This window comes from Macaca mulatta, chromosome 8 (genome assembly GCF_049350105.2).
Source record: "Macaca mulatta isolate MMU2019108-1 chromosome 8, T2T-MMU8v2.0, whole genome shotgun sequence".
NCBI classification, from domain to species: domain Eukaryota; kingdom Metazoa; phylum Chordata; class Mammalia; order Primates; family Cercopithecidae; genus Macaca; species Macaca mulatta.
Genome location: NC_133413.1, coordinates 31883730 through 31907194, shown reverse-complemented (window position 1 = coordinate 31907194; position 23465 = coordinate 31883730). Strand labels below are relative to the sequence as shown.

The 23465-nt window shown below is 45.3% G+C and overlaps 2 protein-coding genes across 2 annotated transcripts in view; one reads left to right on the top strand and one right to left on the bottom strand.

Moving 5' to 3' along the window:
* The first annotated feature begins 6953 nt into the window (after nucleotides 1-6953).
* MBOAT4 (membrane bound ghrelin O-acyltransferase MBOAT4) lies at nucleotides 6954-21158 on the top strand. Its single transcript, XM_002805304.3, has 3 exons — nucleotides 6954-7146; nucleotides 13203-13427; nucleotides 19078-21158. Exons 1-3 carry the CDS (start codon nucleotides 7028-7030, stop codon nucleotides 20039-20041), a joined length of 1308 nt encoding a protein of 435 aa, XP_002805350.2. The 5' UTR covers nucleotides 6954-7027; the 3' UTR covers nucleotides 20042-21158.
* LEPROTL1 (leptin receptor overlapping transcript like 1) overlaps nucleotides 13612-23465 on the bottom strand; it is a 43665-nt gene continuing 33811 nt past the window's right edge. The window contains exon 4 of the mRNA XM_077942291.1: nucleotides 13612-14685. Coding sequence (XP_077798417.1) covers nucleotides 14455-14685 — 231 coding nt within the window. The 3' untranslated portion in view covers nucleotides 13612-14454. The remainder of the gene's footprint in view (nucleotides 14686-23465) is intronic.

The following is a 23465-nucleotide window of genomic DNA, read 5'->3' as shown; positions in this document are numbered from 1 at the left end:
GCTAGAAACAACCCCTTAAAACTCACCCTGCGCCGGCAGCATAACTCACTGCAAACATGCAGTTAGGTAGTCTAACCCTAACGTTAGTCGCCCTAGTGGCCGCTGGGGAAATCACAAAACCAGCTCATAATCCCTTTGTCTGGAGATTCTGGCTTTATAAAAACCGAACCCACCCTGGGCAACCTCATAAGCCCGGAAAATTATTGGCCAGTGCTGGTTGCCCTTCCTCAGGGTGCAACAGCCCAATTCTACTAAATTTTACTGGTTTTCAAATAGCCAAACCTATGACACCAATAATATGCTTTGAGTTTGATCAGACTAAATACAATTGTAAACACTATTGGTGGCACCAAAATGCCGGCTGTCCTTATAACTATTGTAACATCCATAGACCCCGTTATTGGGGAGAGAGAAAACAGTTAGACCCTAAATGGCCCTTCCATCGTAGACGGGATAGAGACTTTTCATATACATGAATAGTTAGAGACCCCTGGAACTCCCGCTGGACCACACCTCAACATGGGGCTGTATACTACTCCCCCTCCTCCACATGGCCTAGCAGTCACCTCTATCTGTGGCGAGGCCTAGTGCAAGTACTGCCCCTGGTCCACGGGAATATCCAACGACAGGAAAACAGACTAACACAAGACTTACGTCCTTTCTCCTGGTTAAAGTTATTACAAGAAGGACTAGAACTTGCTAACCTTACAGGACTTCATAGCCTGTCTGGCTGCTTTCTGTGCGCCACTCTAGGGTGTCCACCGCTAACCGCTGTCCCTCTGCCATGGGGATCCTCTACCTTTGCCCAAGCTAACAACCTCCGAAACCTCTCGTATGCTCCTATCCTGAACGTGCCCCTATACCTAAACCCCAGTCAGGAGAAGTTTCCCTACTGTTTCTCAGGAACCAATTCCAGCCTCTACAGCATCACTGCAACGCCCCCTAATATCACCTTAAGGGCTCCATCAGGCATATTCTTCTGGTGTAATCGAACCTTATCTAAGAACCTACCTAGTCCTTCTGTTAATAACCTACTGTGTCTCCCTGTCACATTAGTTCCCCGGTTGACTCTACTAACTGCTGGCGAGTTCCTAAGGTATACCGGTAACTGGACTAGTGCTGTTATTCACCCAGACCCTAGACCAAGACCTGCACGAGCCATATTTCTCCCCCTCATTGCAGGAATCTCCCTCACTGCATCCTTCATTGCGGCCGGACTAGCGGGGGGAGCCCTAGGTCACACCCTCATAGAAAGTAACAAGTTGTACCAACAATTTGCCGTTGCTATAGAGGAGTCGGCTGAGTCCCTTGCCTCCCTTCAGCGGCAGCTCACGTCCCTAGCTCAGGTAACCTTGCAGAACCGGAGAGCCCTGGACCTACTCACTGCAGAAAAAGGTGGTACATGTATATTTCTAAAAGAAGACTGTTATTTCTACATAAATGAATCAGGACTTGTAGAGGACCGGGTCCAACAGTTACGCAAGTTAAGCACTGAAGTAAAAACACGGCAGTTTGCTTCAGCTGCAGACCAATGGTGGAATTCCTCTATGTTTTCTCTGTTAGCCCCCTTCCTTGGACCCCTGCTAAGTCTACTATTTCTGCTTCCCGTAGGACCTTGTGTTGTTAACAGAATTTTACAATTTGTTAAGGAAAGATTTAACACTGTACAACTCATGGTCCTCAGAGCCCAATACCAACCTGTAAACGCTGAAACAGAATCAGACTTATAAGACCCAAGATTGGCTCTAAAGATACCTGAAGAGAATGGGGGAATGAAAGGAGCTGGGCACATTCCTCAGCCCCGGGCTCAAAACTCCCTGAGCCTAGCACAAACACATCCCATCCTCCCATCCCACCACCATATATCTCTCAAACTCCCTGAGCCCAGTATAAACACCACCTGGAAAGTCTCCGATAAGGGGACAGCCGTTCAAGGTTACTGAAAGCGCAGGAGCCAAAAGAATTTCTTTGTTCCCCTACAACTTTCGGGCTATAAAAAGCAAACGCTCGCATTGTTCAGGGCCCTCTTGTATACTGTGTAAAGGAGGGACCAAGTTCGAACTTGTAGTAAAGATCCTTGCCGCTTGGCTTTGACTCTGGACTCTGGTGGTCTTCTTTGGGGAACAAACAGTCTGGGCATAACAGAGCCATTAATTCGGTTATACAACCTTAAAATAATAACTTGGGGTCGAGGTTATGCTTGTGTTTCTCCAGGACTGAATCAATAGCTGATTTGCATACCATCAAGATACCTGAAACCTTATTATGAGCCAGATGCCAAGGAAGGGATTCTGGGAGGATCCCGAGGACCCCCCCGGTTGCACCCATCTCAAGACTGATGCTGAGGAGGACCCCAACTGTCACGAGCAACACCCCCCAAACACAGTCACCCACCTGGGGACAGATCAAGAAGCTGTCACAGATGGTGGAAGAAAGTCTGAGGAGCCGGGCGCGGTGGCTCACTCCTGTAATCCCAGCACTTTGGGAGGCCGAGGAGGGCGGATCACAAGGTCAGGAGATCGAGACCACGGTGAAACCCCGTCTCTACTAAAAATACAAAAAATTAGCCGGGCGCGGTTGTGGGCGCCTGTAGTCCCAGCAACTCGGGAGGCTGAGGCAGGAGAATGGCGTGAACCCGGGAGGCGGAGCTTGCAATGAGCCGAGATCGCGCCACTGCACTCCAGCCTGGGCGACAGAGCGAGACTCCGTCTTAAAAAAAAAAAAAAAAAAAAAAAAAAGAAAGTCTGAGGAAAGCGGGACAACCAGTCACAAAGAGTAATTGAATGGTAACTATGATCACAGTGATCACCATTGCCGTGAGTATTCCTTCAACAAGGGCTGACAAGAGAACAATTATACTTATTAGGCATATTTATCAATCCTGGCTGGCAATAATGCCTAGATGTAATCACCCTATGACACAGTTACACATGCTTTCTGACCTCAGTATTTACCATAATAAATCTACTCCTATAATTGAGGCATACTGCCCTCAAAAACCTATTTGTAAACAGAATTGGACCTGGCCAGAAATAATGAACATACTCGTTTAGGAAGATTGCATTGCAGAACAGGCAGAGGTGCTGTGCAATGATTCCTATGGAATCATTATTAATTGGTCCCCTAAGGGGATGTTTAGTTTAAATTGCAACTCTCAGTCTGCATGCCACGGCCACACTATATTCAGCTGGTCTGAACAAAATGGTCAGATGGTAGAAATGGTAAGAAGTATGGCAAGAGTTCCTATTATCTGGAACCATGGCGATATAGTGGCACCTTAACCTCAAATGATATGGCCCACTGTAGGAGCTAAACATAAGGATTTGTGGAAAACAATTTTTTTTTTTTTTTTTTTTTTGAGACTGAGTCTGGCTCTGTCGCCCAGGCTGGAGTGCAGTGGCCGGATCTCAGCTCACTGCAAGCTCCGCTTCCCGGGTTTACGCCATTCTCCTGCCTCAGCCTCCAGAGTAGCTGGACCACAGGCGCCCACCACCTCGCCCGGCTAGTTTTTTGTATTTTTTAGTAGAGACGGGGTTTCACCGTGTTAGCCAGGATGGTCTCGATCTCCTGACCTTGTGATCCGCCCATCTCAGCCTCCCAAAGTGCTGGGATTACACGCTTGAGCCACCGCGCCCGGCTGGAAAACTATTAATACTCTTAATAAGATCAACATTTGGGAAAGAATAAAAAAAGTATCTAGAAGGACACTCTACAAACTTGACTTTGGATATTGCAAAATTAAAAGAACAAATATTTAAAGCATCCCAGGCACACCTGAAGTTAATGCCAGGAACTGGAGTGCTTGAAGGAGCTGCGGACAGATTAGCAGCTAGTAACCCATTAAAATGGATAAAAACACTTGGAAGCTCTGTGATTTCAATGATGATTGTGCTTTTAATCTGTGTTATTTGTCTTTGTATAGTCTGCATATGCAGATCCCAACTCCTGCAAGAAGTAGCTCACCGTGACAAAGCTGCCTTTGCTTCTATCACTTTGCAAATCAAAGAAGGGGGACATGTTGGGAATAGGCCCCCAAAATCTGGCCATAAACTGGCCTCAAAACTGGCCATAAACAAAATCTCTGCAGCACTGTGACGTGTTCGTGGTGGCCACAACACCCATGCTGAAAGGCTGTGGGTTTACCGGAATGAGGGCAAGGAACACCTGGCCCACCCAGGGTGGAAAACCGTTTAAAGGTGTTCTTAAACCACAAACAAGAGCATGAGTGATCTGTGCCTTAAGGACATGCTCCTGCTGCAGATAACTAGCCAGGTCCCATCCCTTTATTTCAGCCCATCCCTTTATTTCCCATAAGGAATACTTTTAGTTAATCTGTAATCTATAGAAACAATGCTTATCACTGGTTTGCTGTCAATAAATATGTGGGTAAATCTCTGTCCGAGGCTCTCAGCTTTGAAGGCTGTGAGACCCCTGATTTCCCACTCCACACTCTATATTTCTGTGTGTGTCTTTAATTCCTCTAGCGCTGCTGGGTTAGGGTCTAAGCAAACTACTCTTGGCATTCCCATTAACTGTTTTATTGTTGCCTAAGACTTTGTGCCTTCTGTGGCCTAGAATAAGCCACCCATCTGTTTGGAAACATCCTTTCATAGAGAGCCAACTTAAGCATTTCCACTCTTCCAAAATCCTTTTTGATTCTCTATTTCTGCAGGTGATTATTTATTTATCCCCTTCTGTACGCCTGTGTACCTACCATTCTTTAACAAAGGTATTTATTTCCATTTCTGTCTCTCCAGTAGACTGAGAGCCACATGAGTGCAGGGACCATGTCTTACTCATTCCCATAATCGTAGTGCTTAGCAAAGAGCGTCATAAAATGGTAGCCCAATAATGCTCATAATGTTAATTATTCAATCACTTTACCTTCAGCTACATTCCATCAGACAGCTTTATATGCCATGCTTTTACATGCTTTAGCTGATTTTCATAACGGTTCTGTTGAGACAGGCATAATTATGTCTAATTTTAAGGTGAAGCTTAGTCCCAGAGGGGTGATGTGACTTGCTCAAAGTTTCCCAATCAATAAGATTCTTTTGGATTTTCTTCTCTGTGCAGAGCAGTCTCTGATATGTTCGGGTCTATGTCTCCACCCAAATCTCATCCCCAGTTGTAATCCCCACGTGTTGAGGAAGGTAAGTGACTAGATTATGGGAGCGGTTTCCCCATGCTGTTCTCGTGATCATTCTCACGTGATAGTTCTCACAAGATCTGATGGTTTTATAAATGGCAGTTTCTCTTACTTCTCTTTCCTGTCGCCTTGTGAAGAAGGTACTTGGTTCTCCTTTGCCTTCCACCATGACTGTAAGTTTCTGGAGGCCTCTCCAGCCATGCAGAACTGTGAGTCAATTAAACCTCTTTCCTCTATAAATTATCCAGTCTCAGGTAGTTCTTTATAGCAGGGTGAAAACGGATGAATACAGTCTTTCACTAAAGGATGGTCCTTGCCCTGAAGATGCTCATGTCAGAGTTTCCTGTCCTTTATTGACAGCTTGCTCATGCACATGCCTTTGGAGAGGCAAAAGAGCTGCTCAGGGACAGCCCTGGAATGCCCTGGGCTCAGGAGACGGATCGCTACTAGCCAAGAGACGCCTTGCCTCTAGGAAGTCTTCTTCTGTATTACTTGTCAAGAAAAGATTCCCTTGAAATGTTTCCCTTCTACACTTTGGTATCCTCAAAACCTTTGTTTTTTTTTTCACCCTGATACGGAGTTTCACTCTTGTTGCCCAGGCTGGAGTGCAGTGGCGTGATCTTGGCTCACTGCAACCTCTGACCCCTGGATTCAAGTGATTCTCCTGCCTCAGCCTCCTGAGTAGCTGGGATTACAGGTGTCCACTGCCATGCCCCGCTAAATGTTTGCATTTTTAGTAGAGACAGGGTTTTCCATGTTGGCCAGACTGGTCTTGACCTCCTGACCTCAGATGATCCACCCACCTTGGCCTCCCAAATTGCTGGGATTGCAGGCGTGAGCCACCATGGCCGGCCTCCTCAAAATCTCTTAAACAAATATTGACTGGGTATGTAGTATGTATTCAGCAGTGTTCTATGTGCTAGGGATATCGTAATCTATAAAACAAAGTCTTTCCCTTGCAGAGCTCACATTGTAAAGGGGGCAGGCAAATGAATTGAGAAATAGATACATAAGAGGGACTCATAGGAAAAAAAAGTAGCATAAGGAGAAGAGTTATGGTGAGGAAGAGGAATCTTGGTTTTCGCCTTAAGAACCTGCCTCCAGCTGCATGCAGTTCCTCATGCCTATAATCTCAGCACTTTGGGAGGCTGAGGCAGGAGGATCGCTTAAGTCCAGGAGTTTGAGATCAGCCTTGCCAACTGAGGCAGGAGGATCACTTGAGCCCAGGAGTTTGAGATCAGCCTCGCCAACATGGCAAAACCCCATCTCTACAAAAAAATATAAAAATTAGCTGGGTATGGTGGCACATGCCTGTAGCCCCAGCTTCTCAGGAGGCTGAGGTGGGAGGATCACTCGAGCTGGGGAGGTGGAGGTTGCAGTAAGCTGAGGTTGCACTACTGTACTCCATCCTGGGTGACAGAGCCAGACCCTATTTCGGAAAAAGAAAAAGAAAATAACCTGCTTCCCTTCCTCCTGGTCACATTCTTGTTTCCCCTTTTCAGTCCACAGAGTTGTCTGTCCACAGTTGGGAAATGAGATTTTTCATTAACTTAGTGAAGAAAATATGATAGCATGACGACTGGAAAGGCAAATAGTATGCTATGTCAATGAAACAAAACCACAACTCCCAAAAGCAATGTTTTTAGTGCATATCATGATTAATGTTACACCAAAATGTGTTTTGGTTTCCATAGTGCAGTTCCTCAATCAGAAAGCCAGTTTTTATTCTGCTTATCTCCGGAGCTTTTGTTTGCCTTTTGCTCACCCTAGCCCCACTAAACCAGATAAAAAGACCAGAGAGCCTGGTTGAGATTACTCTTGGAGGAAGGCATCAGTTAAGGACACTGGAAAAGACAGGCTTTTTTGTTCTGGTTCCTAATGGAGTGGCTTCGGCTGTTCTTTCTCCATCCTGTATCATTTTACCAGGGGGCTGCATTTCCCTTTGCATTTCTGTTCAATTATCTCTGCATCATGGATTCATTCTCCACTCGTGCCAGGTAGGCTGGATGGCTATTTTTACTCTTATATCCAGAAATACGATAGTGACCGGGCGCGGTGGCTCACGCCTGTAATCCCTGCACTTTGGGAGGCTGAGACGGGCAGATCACTTGAGGCCAGGAGTTCGAGACCTGCCTGGCCAACATAGCGAAACCCTGTCTCTACTACAAATACAAAAAAAAATTAGCCAGGCATGGTGGCTCACGCCTATAGTTCCAGCTCCTCGGGAGGCTGAGGCAGGAGACTCGCTTAAGCCCAGGAGGTGGAGGTTGCAGTGAGCCGAGACTGCGCCATTGCACTCCAGCCTAGGCAATGGAGCAAGCCTCTACAAAAAAAAAAAAAAAAAAAAAAAAAAAGAAAAGAAAAAGCCAGAAATACTATAGTACGGCAAAAAGCAGAGTAGACTGCAGATGTGAAGATTACAATACATTAATTACACTTGTTTTTAACTTACTGTCACTGTCACTGATTATTGATTGCTTGATAATGAGTATGTGTAATAGAGTAAAACTAAATTGGAAATTCACATCCTGTCTGCACTGACGTAAGTTTTGCTGGGTTCACGTTAAATGGCAAATGGATGAAAATAAACTCTCAGGAGAGACGGTAGTTGCAATGGTACAGGAATTCTCCAAATGGATACATCTCTGTCAACCATAGATCTCAGATATTCTTGAATAGACCTAATTTTATGGAATTTTATCATTTTCAATCAAATTACATTTCATACAAAGTTACATCAGTTTAAGTTTTATCATAACTAAATGTGATTTTTAAAGTGCCTTTATATGAATTCTCAGAGAAATGAAATAAGTCAAAATGAATCTTGTTAGATTAGCTATATGATCATTTGAAGTTCAAAAATTATTGTCACTAGAGATGTGATGACTTGATTTTAATGATTTTTTTAATATCAAATAACCTCAACACATTAGAGACAGTACCTATCTTTTTAGATTGTTCATGTAAGATTTTATTTTTTTAACATAGACAAAAGGCAAGAACTTAACTGAATATAGAACAGAAATGGCGAGTGTATTGTTAACGTGGCTACATGATTTTCTGTTAAATTGAAAAGTCGCAAATACATTTTTAATTTTATTTATTATATGTATTTTTGGAGACAGAATCTCTCTCTGTCACCCAAGCTGGAGTGCAATGGCACGATCTTGGCTCATTGCAACCTCCACCTCCTGGGCTTGAGGGATTCTCCTGCCTCAGCCTTTCCAGTAGCTGGGACTACAGGTGCACGCCACCATTCCCAGCTAATTTGAAATACATTTTTAAAAATAATTCCAACTTTTATTTTAGATTCAGGGGGTATATGGGTAGGTTTGTTACATGGGTATATTGTCTGATGCTGAGGTTTGAGGTACGATTGAGCCCATCACCCAGGTAGTGAGCACAATACCCAACAGTAAGTTTTTCAACCCTTTTTCCTGGCAGTCCCTATTTTTAACAAGGTTTTGTGGAATGTCCTTTTGTAAAGTGAAAATCTGTTGCCAAAGGGCCACTTCCTAATAATTCACTTATTTTGGGAATTAGGATTTTTATATATTGGGTTTCTTAAATAAAATATAGCTGTATCTAACGATCAGTTAGGATTGTGGAATTTGATTAAACAATAGTATGATCACGTGTTCATGACTGTTAGATGGCCCTTAACTTCACTTATGGAGATTGGAGTTGGGGAACAGCTGTAAAGAAGTTTCCTTTTGAGAAAGAATCTCAAAACAATAAAGCAACGTGAGTGCAAAAATTAGGATTAATCCTCATGGAGTTACCTTAGGGTGAAGATTGCTTAGTTTCTGGCCAGACGCAGTGGCTCACACCTGTAATCCTAGTAATTGGGAGGCTAAGGCAAGTGGATAGCTTGAGCCCAGGCGTTTGAGACCTGCCTGGGCAACATGACAAAACCCCTGTCTCTACGAAAAGTACAAAAAATTAGCCAAGTGTGATGGTACACGCCTGTAGTCCCAGCTACTTAGGAGCCTGAGGCAGGAGGATGCCTTGAGCCCAAGAGGTTGAGGTTGTAGTAAGTCGTGATCATGCCACTGCACTCCAGCCTGGGCAGCAGGGCGAGACTGGAAATAAATAAAATAATAATAAAATAAAAATAAAAATAAAATAAAAAAGACTTCTCACTTTGGATTCAGCCTGTTGAGTCCTAACTCCCTCACCTAACTAAGTGTCCTTGTGTATGTGAATATACTTCACCCAAATGCCCTCTTCTTATCTATAAAACAGAAAACATAATGCCTATCTCACGAGGTTATTTTAAATATTAAATAAATATATTTCTCATAAAGGATTATTAGCACAATGCCTAGAATGAAACAAGCAATCGCTAAGTCACACATTCTACATTGTCCATGTACAGACAATTTAATATTTATAAAACTCCTAGGGAGCTGCCTCTGGGTGGGAGGGTTGCTGTGTAAAGGATAAATGTTCCCCCTTTTGTTTTCCCATAGCAGGGAAGTGAAGGACCACAGTGTTAACTGGGGCGTTAAGCGGGGAAGTTACCCCAAGCACAGGCTCAAAGAGAAGCAAAGAAATGGCCCAGGCTTTTGAGTAACAGATGCTCTCACACTGAGACACTTAACGTTCTCCCCCAAGAAAAAAAGTGGGCCGGGCGCGGTGGCTCAAGCCTGTAATCCCAGCACTTTGTGAGGCCAAGACGGGCGGATCACGAGGTTAGGAGATCGACACCATCCTGGCTAACACGGTGAAACCCCGTCTCTACTAAAAAATACAAAAAACTAGCCGGGCGAGGTGGCAGGCGCCTGTAGTCCCAGCTGCTCCGGAGCCTGAGGCAGGAGAATGGCGTGAACCCGGGAGGCGGAGCTTGCAGTGAGCTGAGATCCGGCCACTGCACTCCAGCCTGGGCGACAGAGAGAGACTCTGCCTCAAAAAAAAAAAAAAAAAAAGAAAAAAAGTGGTTCTTGCTAACCTGTGCCTGGCACTGTGCCCAGAGCCATGACACACATTTGCCTTGCAATGGTGTTTCCTGGTTCTGAGTTGGTAGAGAAATTCTAAGCTTCTTTGACTCGCTTTCCCTGACCAGTCAGTCCTTTCTTCTGTTCTTCTTTTCTTTTCTTTTTTTTTTTCTCTCTCTTTTTTTTTTTTTTTTTTTTTTGAGACGGAGTCTCTCTCTATCACCCAGGCTGGAATGCAGCAGTGTGATCTCAGCTCACTGCAACCTCTGCCTCCTGAGCTCAAGCCATTTTCCTGCCTCAGTCTCTCGAGTAGCTGGGATTACAGGGGCCCGCCACCGCGCCCTACTAATTTTTTTTTTTTTTTTTTTTTTTTTGTATTTTTAGTAGAAACAAGGTTTCACCGTGTTAGCCAGGCTGGTCTTGAACTCCTGACTTCAAGTGATCTGCCCACCTCAGCCTCCCAAAGTGCTGGGATTACAAGCATGAGCCACCACTCCCAGCTATTCCACACTTTTTCTGACCCCTTCATTAAACTTTATTAATTTGGCACCAATTAAAAAACAAGCCTCCATATAATGCAGAAGGAAGAACCAAGTGTGCATAATGTGAACCTTCCCAGGCCTCTGCAGATCCGCATCTCCTTGGCTTCTGAGAGAGGCATGATTCACAAACCATTTCATCAATGTGGGTATTTTACAACATTAAAAAAAAACACTGGCCAGGCACCCTGGCTCACGCCTGTAATCCCAAGACTTTGGGAAGCCAAGGCAGGAGGATTGCATGAGTCTGGGAGTTCGAGACCAGCCTGGGCAACACGGCAAATCCCCATCTCTACAAAAAATATTTTAAAAATTAGCCAGGTATGGTGGTGTGTGCCAATAGTCCCAGCTACTAGGGAGGCTGAAGTGGGAGGATTTCTTGAGCTGGGGAGGTCAAGGCTGCAGTGAGTCATGATCGTGCCACTGCACTCCAGCCTGGGCAACAGGGACCCTGTCTTAAAAACGAGACAAACACTGCTCTTTTCCTCCCTGGCCACCTGAAAATTGGCCACTGTGATGAAAGACACAGCAGCTATCCAGACAAAGGAGTTCATAATCAACTGACAACGTCGGTGGAAACATATGGTCGTGGTCATCCTTCACTCTGGGAAGGCAACAGTACTGAGAAAGAAATTTGGGAAAAACTAGCCAAAATGTACAAGATCTCCTGGACATGATATATAAGATGGAGATCATCTTTGTATTTAGATTCTGACCGCATTTTGTTGTAGCAAGATAACTGGCATGATTTATGATTCCCTGGATTATGCAAAAAAAAAAAAAAAGTGAACCCAAGCGTAATCTTGCAAGACATAGCCCAGATGAGAGAAAACGACACCAAGAAAACAGCAAAAGGAATGCAAGGACAGAATGAAGAAAGTCAGGGGGCCCCAAAAGCCAGTGTTGGTGCTGACAAAAAGGAGTCCGGATTCTGCAATGGCCGGGCGCGGTGACTCACGCCTGTAACCCCAGGACTTTGGGAGGCTGAGATGGGCATATCACCTTAGGTACAGTGTCTTAACACTGTACCAGGAGTTTGAGACAGTGTCTAAGACTGAGGCCGGGAGTTAAAGAGCAGCCTGGCCAACATGGCGAAACCCCATCTCTACTAAAAATGCAAAAATTAGCCAGGCATAGTGGCAGGTGCCTGTAATCCCAGCTACTCCGGAGGCTGAGGCAGGAGGATCGCTTGAACCCGGGAGACAGAGGTTGCAGCGAGCCAAGGTCACACCACTGCACTCCAGCCCAGGCAACAGAGTGAGACTCCGTATAAAAAAAAGAAAAAAAGATTCAGCAATGACTTCATCTGCGGTGATTGTGGCGATTTTTCATGACAGGATATAATAAACTGTAACAAGCTTTTGGGTTTTTTTAGAGATAAGATCTTGCACTGTTACCCAAACTGGAGTGCAATGGTGCGATCACGGCTCAAGTGTAGCCTCTAACTCCTGGGCTCAAGCGATCTTCCCCCCTCAGACTCCTGAGTAGCTAGGACTACAGGTGTGCCACCATGCATGGCTATTAAAAAAATTTTTTGTAGAGATGAGATCTTGCTATATTGCCCAGGCTGCTCTCAAACACTGGCCCCAAGTGATTTTCCCTCCTTGGACTCCCAGAGTGTTGAGATTACAAGTGTGAGCCACTGTGCCTGGCCTAAACTGTATAAACTTTAATAAAACAAAATCCTAACTTATAAGATCTTAAGATGCAGTAGTGAGGATGAAGGGTGGATATAAAGATTTTTCTGAGTTTTCACTTTTCAAAGGGAAGTATTGAGTCTCCTTTCTCTGTCAGCCTCTGGAATGCTTCCGGGTAGCGTAACCCTGTGAAAAGGAAGGCGCTTGTCTTGAGAGGATGTCTTGGGCGCTCTTCTAGATCCTTTACACTAGGTTCACAGCACGTTTCAGTCAGACGACGTACCAGGAGATTTCAAAGATGTCCTTGCTAGCCAGACTTTCAGGACTGTCAGGGGCAAGTGGTGGAATACCTTGGGTGGGAATCGCTTGAATGGTGGGCATCAAAGAGAGAGGTTCCAGGGCCACTAAGGCAGAATTGAGATTTGTCTCCAGGCCAGGGATGTAGCTCATGCCTGTAATCCTAGCACTTTGGGAGGCCAAGGCAGGAGGATCGCTTGAGGCCAGGAGTTTGAGACTGGGCAACACACCAAGACCCCATCTCTAAAAAAATAAAAAGTTAACAGGCATGGTGGTGCATGCCTTTAGTCCATCCCAGGTGGGAGGATCACTGGAGCCCAGGAGGTCAAGGCTGTGGTGAGCCATGATTGCAACTCTGTACTCACCCTGGGAGACAGAAAGAGACCCTGTCTCAAAAAAAAAAAAAAAAAAAAAAAAAAAAGATTTGTCTCCAAGGCGGAGGTTTACAAATTTACCCTGGCTCTTTCTCCTGTGATTCTTTTCTTCTGAAGAGCAAAAGGAAGGCCCCAGAGTGCTAACAGCACGGCTACTTTAGGTGTTGTGTGGGGCCTACCCAGATGGGGTTCCCTGGAGTGACATCTGCAGTGATTCCTTTGCTGCGTGGTTCTAAGTCATTTTCCCCAGGGTGTCCCTTCTCTTTCAGGTACCTCTTTCTCCTGGCTGGAGGAGGTGCCCTGGCCGTGGCTGCCATGGGTCCCTATGCCGTGCTCGTCTTCACCCCTGCTGTCTGCGCTGTGGCTCTCCTCTGTTCCCTGGACCCGCAGCAAGTCCACAGGTGGACCTTCTGCTTTCAGATGAGCTGGCAGACCTTGTGTCACCTGGGTCTGCACTACACTGAGTATTATCTGCATGAGCCTCCTTCCGTGAGGTAAGCAGCCTGTTCATTGGTCATGCTCAGCCCTCCCGCGGTTTGCTTGTACCATGGCGGTAGCAGAGAGAACCTGGGTGTTGGGTTGGAATCCTGATTCTTCCACATTTGACCAGTGTGACCTTGAGCAAGTCATTTTACCTCTTTCAGACTCATATCTTTTTCTGGAAAAAGACATGGGGCTAACAATAGTGTGTTGCAAGATTGTCGTGAATGTTAATTAACCACCCAATGGGTTCACCTTCTCCACTGCCTAGACAGACAGGGGAATTGCAATAGAGAAAGAGTAATTCCCAGAGAACTGGCTATGCAGGAGACAGGAGTTTTATTATTACTCCAAGCATTCAGGGTCATCATAATCAGCTTCCCCGAGCATTTGGGGATCAGAGTGTTTAAGGATAATTTGGTGGGTAGGGGGAGGCCAGTGAGTTGAGAGTGCTGATTGGTTGGGTTGGAGACGAAATCATAGGGAGTCGGAGCTGTCTTCTTGTACTGAGTCAGATCCTGGGTGGGGGCCACAAGATCAGATGAGCCAGTTTATCGATCTGGGCAGTGCCAGCTGACCCATCAAGGGCAGGGTCTGCAAAATATCTCAAGCACTGATCTTAGGCCTTAGTATAGTAATGTTATCCCCAGGAGCAATTTGGGGAGGGTCAGAACCTTGTCATCTCCAGCTGCATGACTCCTAAACCATAATTTCTAATCTTCTGGCTAATTGTTAGTCCTACAAAGGCAGTCTAGTTTCCAGGCAAGAAGGGGGTTTGTTTTGGGAAAAGACTGTGATCGTCTTTGTTTTAAACTATAAGCTATAAACTAAGTTCCTCCCAAAACGAGTCCCAGGAATGAACAAGGACAGCTTGGAGGTTAGAAGCAAGATGGAGTTGGTTAGGTCAGACTTCTTTCACTGTCTCAGTGATAATTTTGCAATGGCAGTTTCATTAGAATGAATATAAATGTGATTCTGTATCTAATCATCGCTGCCACGTGTTGCCTACCTGGTGCAGTGTTTGGCACTGAGCAGTAGCTGTCATTGTGCCTGAGAGGGAGGGCAAAGCAGGAATCCTAGAGCCCACAGAGCAGGCCTGCCCAGAAGTGACTCAGCACTGCCTGCCAGCCTCAGCACGGGCTGAGTGGACACTCCGCTCGCAGGTATCAATCTTCCCATGGTGGCTGCTGGGAGAGGCAGCTGCTGCGTCAGTGTTTCTCTTCCTTCAGACTCAGCTGTTCCCATCTTGCTGAAGAAGAATAGGCACTCCATCTAGAAAACAGAAATCAAGAGCTAATTACAGTCTAGAGAAGTGTTGTCATGAATCAGCAAGATCCATGAGATGAGGGGAAACATTGCTTTGTGATCTGGAGATCTCATGTTCCTGGCTCTCTCTGGTGATCACAGTTGGCTTCAGGGTCACTCGGTGCACAGAGGCTGTGATGCTCCATGTGGTCACCCATCTGATTCTAGCCTGTGGTTGGTTCACTTGCTTTGCCATCCTGACTATACCCAGAATTTTTTTTTTTTTTCCTATGAAGACTATTTTCAGCCGGGCACAGTGGCTCACTCCCGTAATCCCAACATTTTGGGAGGCCGAGGTGGGCAGATCACTTGAGGCCAGGAGTTCAAGACCAGCCTGGCCAACGTGGCGAAATCCCATATCTGCTAAAAATACAAAAATTAGCTGGGCATTGTGGCGGATGCCTGGAATCCCAGCTACTCGGGAGGCTGAGACAGGAGATTGCATCACTGCACTCCAGCCTGGGTGACAGAGGGAGACACTGTCTCAAAAAAAAAAAAAAAAAAAAAAAAAGACTATTTTCACCAAAAGCTTCAGGTTGGCTGCTCTAAGGAAAAGGCAAGATGGCAGGTGGGTGGGGTGTAGGAAGTACCAAATGGGATGGAGTGAATCAGGATTTCAGTAGGGAGCTGGGGCCTGATGGGGCTGGGAGGGCAAGTTGAACAAGAGCTGGCTGGATGTGAGGGAGGCTGGAGCAGACCTGGAATGGGGGGCTCTGCTAGTCGAGCAGGGCTGCTGCCATCACACGATGCCACAGACTGGGTGGCTCAAACAACAGAAATTCATTTCCTCACAGTTCTGGAGGCTGAAAGTCACTGATGATGGCGTCAGCAGGGCTGGGTTCTTCTGAGGCCATTCTCGTGGCTTGCAGGTGGCAGTGTCCCCCTGTGTCCGTGTGATGGTCACTCCTCTGCCTGTGCGTGCATCAGTGTCCTAATTGTCTGTTCTCATAAGGACTCTGTGCATGTTAGATTAGCGCCCATCCTAATGACCTCATTGAACCTTAATCACATCTTCAAAGACCCTAACTCCACATACAGCTGCATTCTAAGGTACTGGGGTCAGGCCATTAGCACAGGAATTTTGGGGGCACATTCAGTCCATGAAAGAGAGTGAGTGAGCAGGGTTTGGTGGCATTTGGAGGCTACCTTGCTTCCAGTGAGAATCAGTCAAGTAAGCAGGTCAGTTTTTCTTAAATCTTCAGACACACGGATAGAGACAGCAGCAGCTGGAAGACTGTTGTTTCCTCTCCACAAGATAGTGTTTCTGATTGTAGAGTGTGTCATTGTAATTTTCTTTCCTTTTTTTTTTTTTTTTGAGACAGGGTCTCGCTCTGTTGCCCAGGCTGGAGTACAGTGGCATGCTCATAGCTCACTGCAGCCTCGACCTCCCGGGCTCAAGCAATCCTCCCACCTCAGCCTCCTCAGTAGCTGGGACCACAGGCATGCGCCACCACATAGGGCTAATTTTTCATATTTTTTGTAGAAATGGGGTTTTGCCATGTTGCCCAGGCTGGTCTCAAACTCCTGGGCTCAAGTGATCAGCCCACCTCACCTCAGCCTCCCAAAGTGCTGGGATTATAGGCGTGAGCCACTGTGCCCAGCCTGATTTTCATTCTTTGTTCTCCTCAATGATCTTGCCAGCAGGATATTTGATGGTGAAGCAGTAAGAGCTCAGGTGATTGGTTAAGACCATATTTCAAATTGCTGATGGCTCAGCACACACTGTGATCCATTCCTCAATACAAATCCCACATTAGGCAAAGTCTTACAGCCAGGGCCCGGTTTGTATTTAAAATCTTCAGCTTCCTATCTTTTCTTCACTACCAAGTTTTTGTTTCCTCTATGGCAAATTTCTCCCAAGTCTCTGATCCTAATCGTTGTAGGCCTTTCTTGGAAATATTATAATCAACATTGCCCACAATGTTCCTCATCATTCTCTTATTTGCATCTCTGACTAATATTTAATTTCCCCATTTACTTGATCCTGCCTGATGTCATCCTAAATAACAAACAGAAAGAGGCTCCCTAAAAGAAAATGATGGGGCTAGGCGTGGTGGCTCACACCTATAATCCCAGCCCTTTGGGAGACTGAGGCAGGTGGATCACTTGAGCCCAGGAGTTTGAGACCAGCCTGGCCAACATAGCGAACCCCTGTCTCTGCAAAAATAACCCACAGAAATTAACTAGGTGTGGTAGCACATGTCTGTAGTCCCAGCTTCTCAGGAGGGAGAGAGGGGAGGATCACTTGAGTTTGGGAGGCAGTGGTTGCAGTGAGCCAATATGGTGCCGCTGCACTCCAGGCTGGTTGATAGAGTGAGACCGTGTCTCAGGAAAAACAACACAAGAAAAAAGAAAAGAAAAGAAAAAAACGATGCTTATGGCTGGGAGCAGTGGCTCACACCTGTAATCCTAGCACTTTGGGAGGCCAAGGCAGGCGGATCACCTGAGATCGGGAGTTCAAGACCAGCCTGGCAGACATGGCGAAACCCTGTCTCTACTAAAAATACAAAAATTAGCTGGGCGTGGTGGCGTGCACCTGTAATTGCAGCTACTCAGGAGGCTGAGGCAGGAGAATCGCTTGAACCCAGGAGGCAGCAAAGGTTGCAGTGGGCTGAGATTGCGCCACTGCACTCCAGCCTGGGCCACAGAGCGAGACTCCGTCTCCAAAAATAAAAAATAAGAAAAGAAAATGATACGTATTTAGGGATTGGCATTACAGTGGGAATATGTGTGCCATAGTATGTGTATTCAGGTAGGTAAAGGAAGACAAAGTTTTTGTTTGGATGGTTGGTTGGTTGGTTTTTTTGAGATGGAGTCTCGCTCTGTCACTAGGCTGGCATGCAGTGACACAATGTCAGCTCACTGCAACCTCCGCCTCCCAGGTTCCAGCAATTCTCCTGCCTCAGCCTCCCAAGTAGCTGGGACTACAGGCATGCACCACCACGCCCAGCTAATTTTTGTATTTTTAGTAGAGATGGGGTTTCACCGTATTGGCCAGGAGGGTCTCGATCTCTTGACTTTGTTGATCCATCTGCCTCAGCCTCCCAAAGTGCTGAGATTACAGGTGTGAGCCACCATGCCCAGCCAGTAAGAGAAAGTGTTTTAAGAGAAAAATAAGGAGGATTACGTAATTGTGTTGAAATCATTATCCTTGAATACAGGATCCATGACAAGGGTGATGCCAGCCTGTGGTTGGGCGGGCAGTGGCTGGGCAGGTGACCTCACAAAAGTATTTTTTGGGTAGGGTTGCAATGGTTTTTGTGCAAGGTTGTGGTTTTTGCAGTCTTTTGTGGTAGTTTTTGTTATCTGACATACAAGCATTGAGAACCCTCTCTTCATACCTTTCCCTGGCTCTGTTTGTCAGAATTATTTTGTTTTGTTTTGCTTTTTAACACAAGTGACTTCGTTTTTGTTTTTTTTTTTTCTTTTTCTTTTTCTTTTTCTTTTTTTTTTGAGACAGGGTCTCACTTGGAAGCCTAGGCTGGAGTGCAGTGGTGCAATCATAGCTCACTGCAGCCTTGAACTCCTGGGCTCAAGGGTTCCACCCATGTCAGCCTCCCAAAGCGATGGGATTACAGGCATGACCCACTGCACCCAGCCATGATTCCATTTTTATTCCCACAGCTTTCAAATTGGAGTAGGGTGTGGTTCTGAATTAATTCAAGAGTCTTCAGCTGTTAAAGTAAAATTTCCCAGGCAAATTCTCCTATTCAGGATGGAAGATTTCAGGATAGAAGATGGGATGGATCTCTGAGATCCCTGGGAAGCTTCTCAAGTTGAACATGAGTGTAAATGTGTGCATCTTTTTTTCTTTAAAACAAACAAAATATATATGCAATATACATACATATTCCTACAGATATACATATACTTACTTATAAAAAACACATGATCATTACAAAAAATTCAAACAAAGCAAAAAGTGAAAGATCTTCTTATGCTAGTCTCATTCCCTAGAGTTAACTACTCTTAAAAGTTTGGGGTATATTAGTCTAGACTTAAGCTCCACTGTATACTTAAGATCTGTAAATATTGCTGGGGGTGGTGGCTCACACCTGTAATCCCAGTTTACACTCCCAAAGTGTAATCCCAGCACTTTGGGAGGCCGAGACTGGCAGATTGCTTAAGCCCAGGAGTTTGAGATCAGCCTGAGCAACATAGTAAGACCCCATCTCTATAAAAAATAAATAAGATTGATTTATTTTAAGATTTATTTTTTGTGGGGTCCTGCAGGCCATGAGATTAATCTTAGCTATACAGACCTATGTATTTCCTGTGAGATCATGTATGACAGACTGGAATAAGAGAAAGAGAATAAATACAGAGTGTTTTTATGTTTTAAAAAAAATTATCTTGCAGGTTCTGCATCACTCTTTCTTCTCTCATGCTCTTGACCCAGAGGGTCACATCCCTCTCTCTGGACATTTGTGAGGGGAAAGTGGAGGCAGCATCCGGAGGCATCAGGAGCAGGAGCTCTTTGTCTGAGCATGTGTGTAAGGCACTGCCCTATTTCAGCTACTTGCTCTTTTTCCCTGCTCTCCTGGGAGGCTCTTTGTGCTCCTTCCAGCGATTTCAGGCTTGTGTTCAAGGGTCCAGTGCTTTGTATCCCAGGTACTCTTTCTGGGCTCTGAGCTGGAGGGGTCTGCAGATTCTTGGACTAGAATGCATCAACGTGGCAGTGAGCAGGATGGTGGATGCAGGAGCAGGACTGACCGATTGCCAGCAATTTGAGTGCATCTATGTTGTGTGGACCACAGCTGGGCTTTTCAAGCTCACCTACTACTCCCACTGGATCCTGGATGACTCCCTCCTCCACGCAGCGGGCTTTGGGTCCGAGCTTGGTCAGAGCCCCGGAGAGGAGGGATATATCCCCGATGCGGACATCTGGACCCTGGAAAGAACCCACAGGATATCTGTGTTTGCAAGAAAGTGGAACCAAAGCACAGCCCGATGGCTCCGACGGCTTGTATTCCAGCACAGCAGGGCTTGGCCATTGTTGCAGACATTTGCCTTCTCTGCCTGGTGGCACGGACTCCATCCAGGACAGGTGTTTGGTTTCCTTTGCTGGGCCGTGATGGTGGAAGCTGACTACGTGATTCACTCCTTTGCCAATGAGTTTATCAGATCCTGGCCCATGAGGCTGTTCTACAGAACCCTCACCTGGGCCCACACCCAGTTGATCATTGCCTACATCATGCTGGCTGTGGAGGTCAGGAGCCTCTCCTCTCTCTGGTTGCTCTGTAATTCGTACAACAGTGTCTTTCCCGTGGTGTACTGTATTCTGCTTTTGCTATTGGTGAAGAGAAAGCACAAATGTAAGTGACATCTTTCCCTGGCTTTCATCTTATACACCCATGAAACAGTTTAGAAAGTGCCAGATGACGCATCAATAATGCGTACATTTGAACTTTTCCATAATAAAAATTTTTCTAAAGTTTTAGATGAATATACCCAGTGACTTGCAGTAGGAATTTGTGTATCTACTTTAGCAAGCTATTCTGCTGGTACTGAGGATACGAAAGGGAAAAATATGTGGTTTCTTCCCATAAGGTTTACAGTCTAGATGGGGAAGCAAAGATTAAGTAAAGTGATACATAAAAACACAAGGTGCTGTGAACGAGATGGCAAACGCTCTATATATAGACACCCCAAAATTGAGTGTTCAGTTGGCCCACCTGATCCTGGAATGGGAGCTTTAGCAACACAAAACCAAAACAAAACCTAATTCATTATCACATTGGTTTGTTATGTGGACTACAGACTCATATCCATTATTAAGTTTGAAAATTTTTTTCTAAATTTGAAAATTTGGGCCAGGTACAGTGGTTCATACCTGTAATCCCAGCACTTTGCAAGGCTAAGGTGGAAGGATTGCTTGAGGCCAGGAGTTTGAGACCAGGTTGGGCAACAGAGCAAGACCTTGTCTCAAAATATATATATGTGTGTGTGTGTGTGTGTGTGTGTGTGTGTATATGTATATGTATATTTGGGTGGGCATGGTGTATGCACCTAAAGACCTAGCTCCTCTGGAGGCTGAGAAGGATCTCTTGAGTCCAGGAGTTTGAGGCTGCAGTGAGCTGTGATTGTGCCACTGCACTCCAGCCTGGATGATAGAGGAAGACCCCATATGCTAAAAAACTTTTTTGGCCCGGGTGCGGTGACTCACACCTGTAATCCCAGCACTTTGGGAGGCCAAGGCGGGCAGATCACAAAGTCAGGAGTTCAAGACCAACCTGGCCAATATGGTGAAACCCCCTGTCTACTAAAAATACAAAAATTAGCCAGACGTGGTGGCGGGTGCCTATAGTCCCAGCTACTCGGGAGGCTGAGGCAGGAGAATTGCTTGAATCTGGGGTGTGGAGGTTGCAGTGAGCCGAGATCACACCATCACACTCCAGCCTGGGCAACAGAGCAAGACTCTATCTCAAAAAAAAAAAAATTTTTTTTCGAAAATTTGAAAAAAAATTGTCCTAAAAATAAATGGCTGATATTATTCCCAGAGATATGTTAATAAAGTAAAAACCCACATGATAACTATTTACATAATTGTTAAATACAAAGCTGACTCATAAACATGTCTTACAAAGAGATCAATAACAGGAAGTAAACACTAATGTGACTTTGAGGGTGGGTTTGATTCTTTTTTTTCTTGGCATATCCTAAATAACTCCCTCTGTTTCTTTCTGTTAGAATTTAAAATACGCAAGAGAAAAGTATCAGGACTTCCAAATTATGCAGTAGCAATGTCATTTAACTAGCACTTACAAATTACTGCCACATCTGCAGATCACCTGTACTGTTATGCAATTACCATTTTTCTTCGATCAACTTTAACTTACTTATAAAACTTACCCTGCTTCTAAGCAATGGCAGTGATGAAAATTGGGTTTGTTGTAGTAATTCTATTTTACTCCAGTACTCACTAAAAGAGACACATTCTTGTTCAAAAAAAAAAAAAAAAACCTCTTTATTTGTGTACTGTGTAAAACCATCTGCTTATCTAGGGTGACATCTATCCCACCATATGAAACATTGGACAGGTATCTCAGCTTGAGTATTCCAAACCAATCCTTCTCACCCTTTTCAAAATGTAAAATTGCAAATAAGCTTTTTGATATGGTTTGGGTCTGTGTCCCCACCCAAATCTCACATCGAATTGTAATCCCAGTGTTGGAAGAGGGGCCTGGTGGGAGGTGATTAAATCATGGGGGTGGATTTCCCCTTTGCTGTTCTCATAATAGTGAGTGAGTTCTCACAAGATCTGGTTGTTTATAAAAGTGTGTAGTACCGTCCCGCTCTTTCTCTTCCTCCTGCTCCAGCCATGTAAAACGTGCCTCCTGCCTCTTCACCTTCCGCCAGGATTTTAAGTTGCCTGAGACCTCCCCAGCCATGCTTCCTGTACAGCCTGTGAAACTGTGAGCCAATTAAACCTCTTTTCTTTGTTAATTACCCAGTCTCAGGTAGTTCTTTTTTTTCTTTTTTTCTTTTTTGTGGGACACAGGGTCTTGCTCTGTCACCCAGGCTGGAGTGCAGTGGTGTGATCTCAGCTCATTGCAACCTCTGCCTCCCAGGTTCAAATGATTCTCCTGCCTCAGCCTCCTGAGTAGCTGGGACTACAGGCACATGTCACCATGCCCAGCTAATTTTTGTATTTTTAGTAGAGACAGGGTTTTACCATGTTGGCCAGGCTAGTCTTGAACTCCTGACCTCAAGTGATCCGTCCACCTTGGCCTCCTGAAGTGCTGGGATTACAGGTGTGAGCCACCACTCCTGGCCTCAGGTAGTTCTTTATAGCACTACAAGAACAGACTAATACACTTTTAATCGGTAAAACTTCACAAAGATAATACTAAGTTAGAAGTTATAGATAACTTAGAAAGTTATAGGTCAATGTCACTGATTAACATGAAGGCAAACAGCACGCCCAATCTTAGCACTCAGAACATAACGGGACAAGCAGTGAGGGTCTTGATGAACAGAGACGGCAAGGATTTGTAGTGGCCTTGGTAGGGCGCAGTGGCTCACGTCTGTAATCTCAGCACTTTGGGAGGCTGAAGCGGGAGGAGCTCTTGAGCCCTCGAGTTTGAGACCTGCCTGGGCAACATAGGGAGATGCCATCTCTATTAAAAAACACACACACACAAACCCAAAACTTGTAGTGACCTTACCCAGAAGGGTTCTATACTTTCTCTCACCATACTCAGTAGCCCAGAGGAGACAAAGTAGATAAACGGGGTTTCCCAGAGTTGGGAATAGTCAAAGAGACTCTGTCTCAAAAAATAGTTTCAGACTCTGTCTCAAAAAAAGAAAAAAAGAGTGATTTTTATAGAGTCACTTCTGAGGAGCTGTCTATGGGTGTGTCCAACTGATGAAAATCCTTTGAGAGGTACACTTTAGATGTGTGTCCATATATATGTTACACTTCAGTATTTTTTTTTTTTTGAAACAGGGTCTGGCTCTGTCACCCAGGCTGGAATGCAGTGGCATAATCTCGGCTCACCGCAACCTCTGCCTCCTGGGCTCAAGCAATCCTCCCACCTGAGCCTCCCAAGTAGCTGGGACTACAGGAGCACACAACCATGTCCGACTAATTTTTTGTATTTTTTGTACAGACAGGGTTTTGCCATGTTGCCCAGGTTGTTCTCAAATTCGTGAGCTCAAGCGATCCAACCTCCTTGGCCTTCCAAAGTGCTGAGATTACAGCCATGAGCCACCGTGTCCAACCCCGTAATTTTTTTAAGTGACTA

What these genes read in the sequence shown, in the direction of transcription:
- MBOAT4 (XM_002805304.3), top strand. Translation starts at nt 7,028, where the DNA reads ATGGAGTGGCTTCGGCTGTTCTTTCTCCATCCTGTATCATTTTACCAG. An exon ending in TCATTCTCCACTCGTGCCAG is followed by an intron (nt 7,147 to 13,202) that starts GTAGGCTGGATG and finishes CTTCTCTTTCAG; the next exon opens with GTACCTCTTTCTCCTGGCTG. An exon ending in CATGAGCCTCCTTCCGTGAG is followed by an intron (nt 13,428 to 19,077) that starts GTAAGCAGCCTG and finishes ATTATCTTGCAG; the next exon opens with GTTCTGCATCACTCTTTCTT.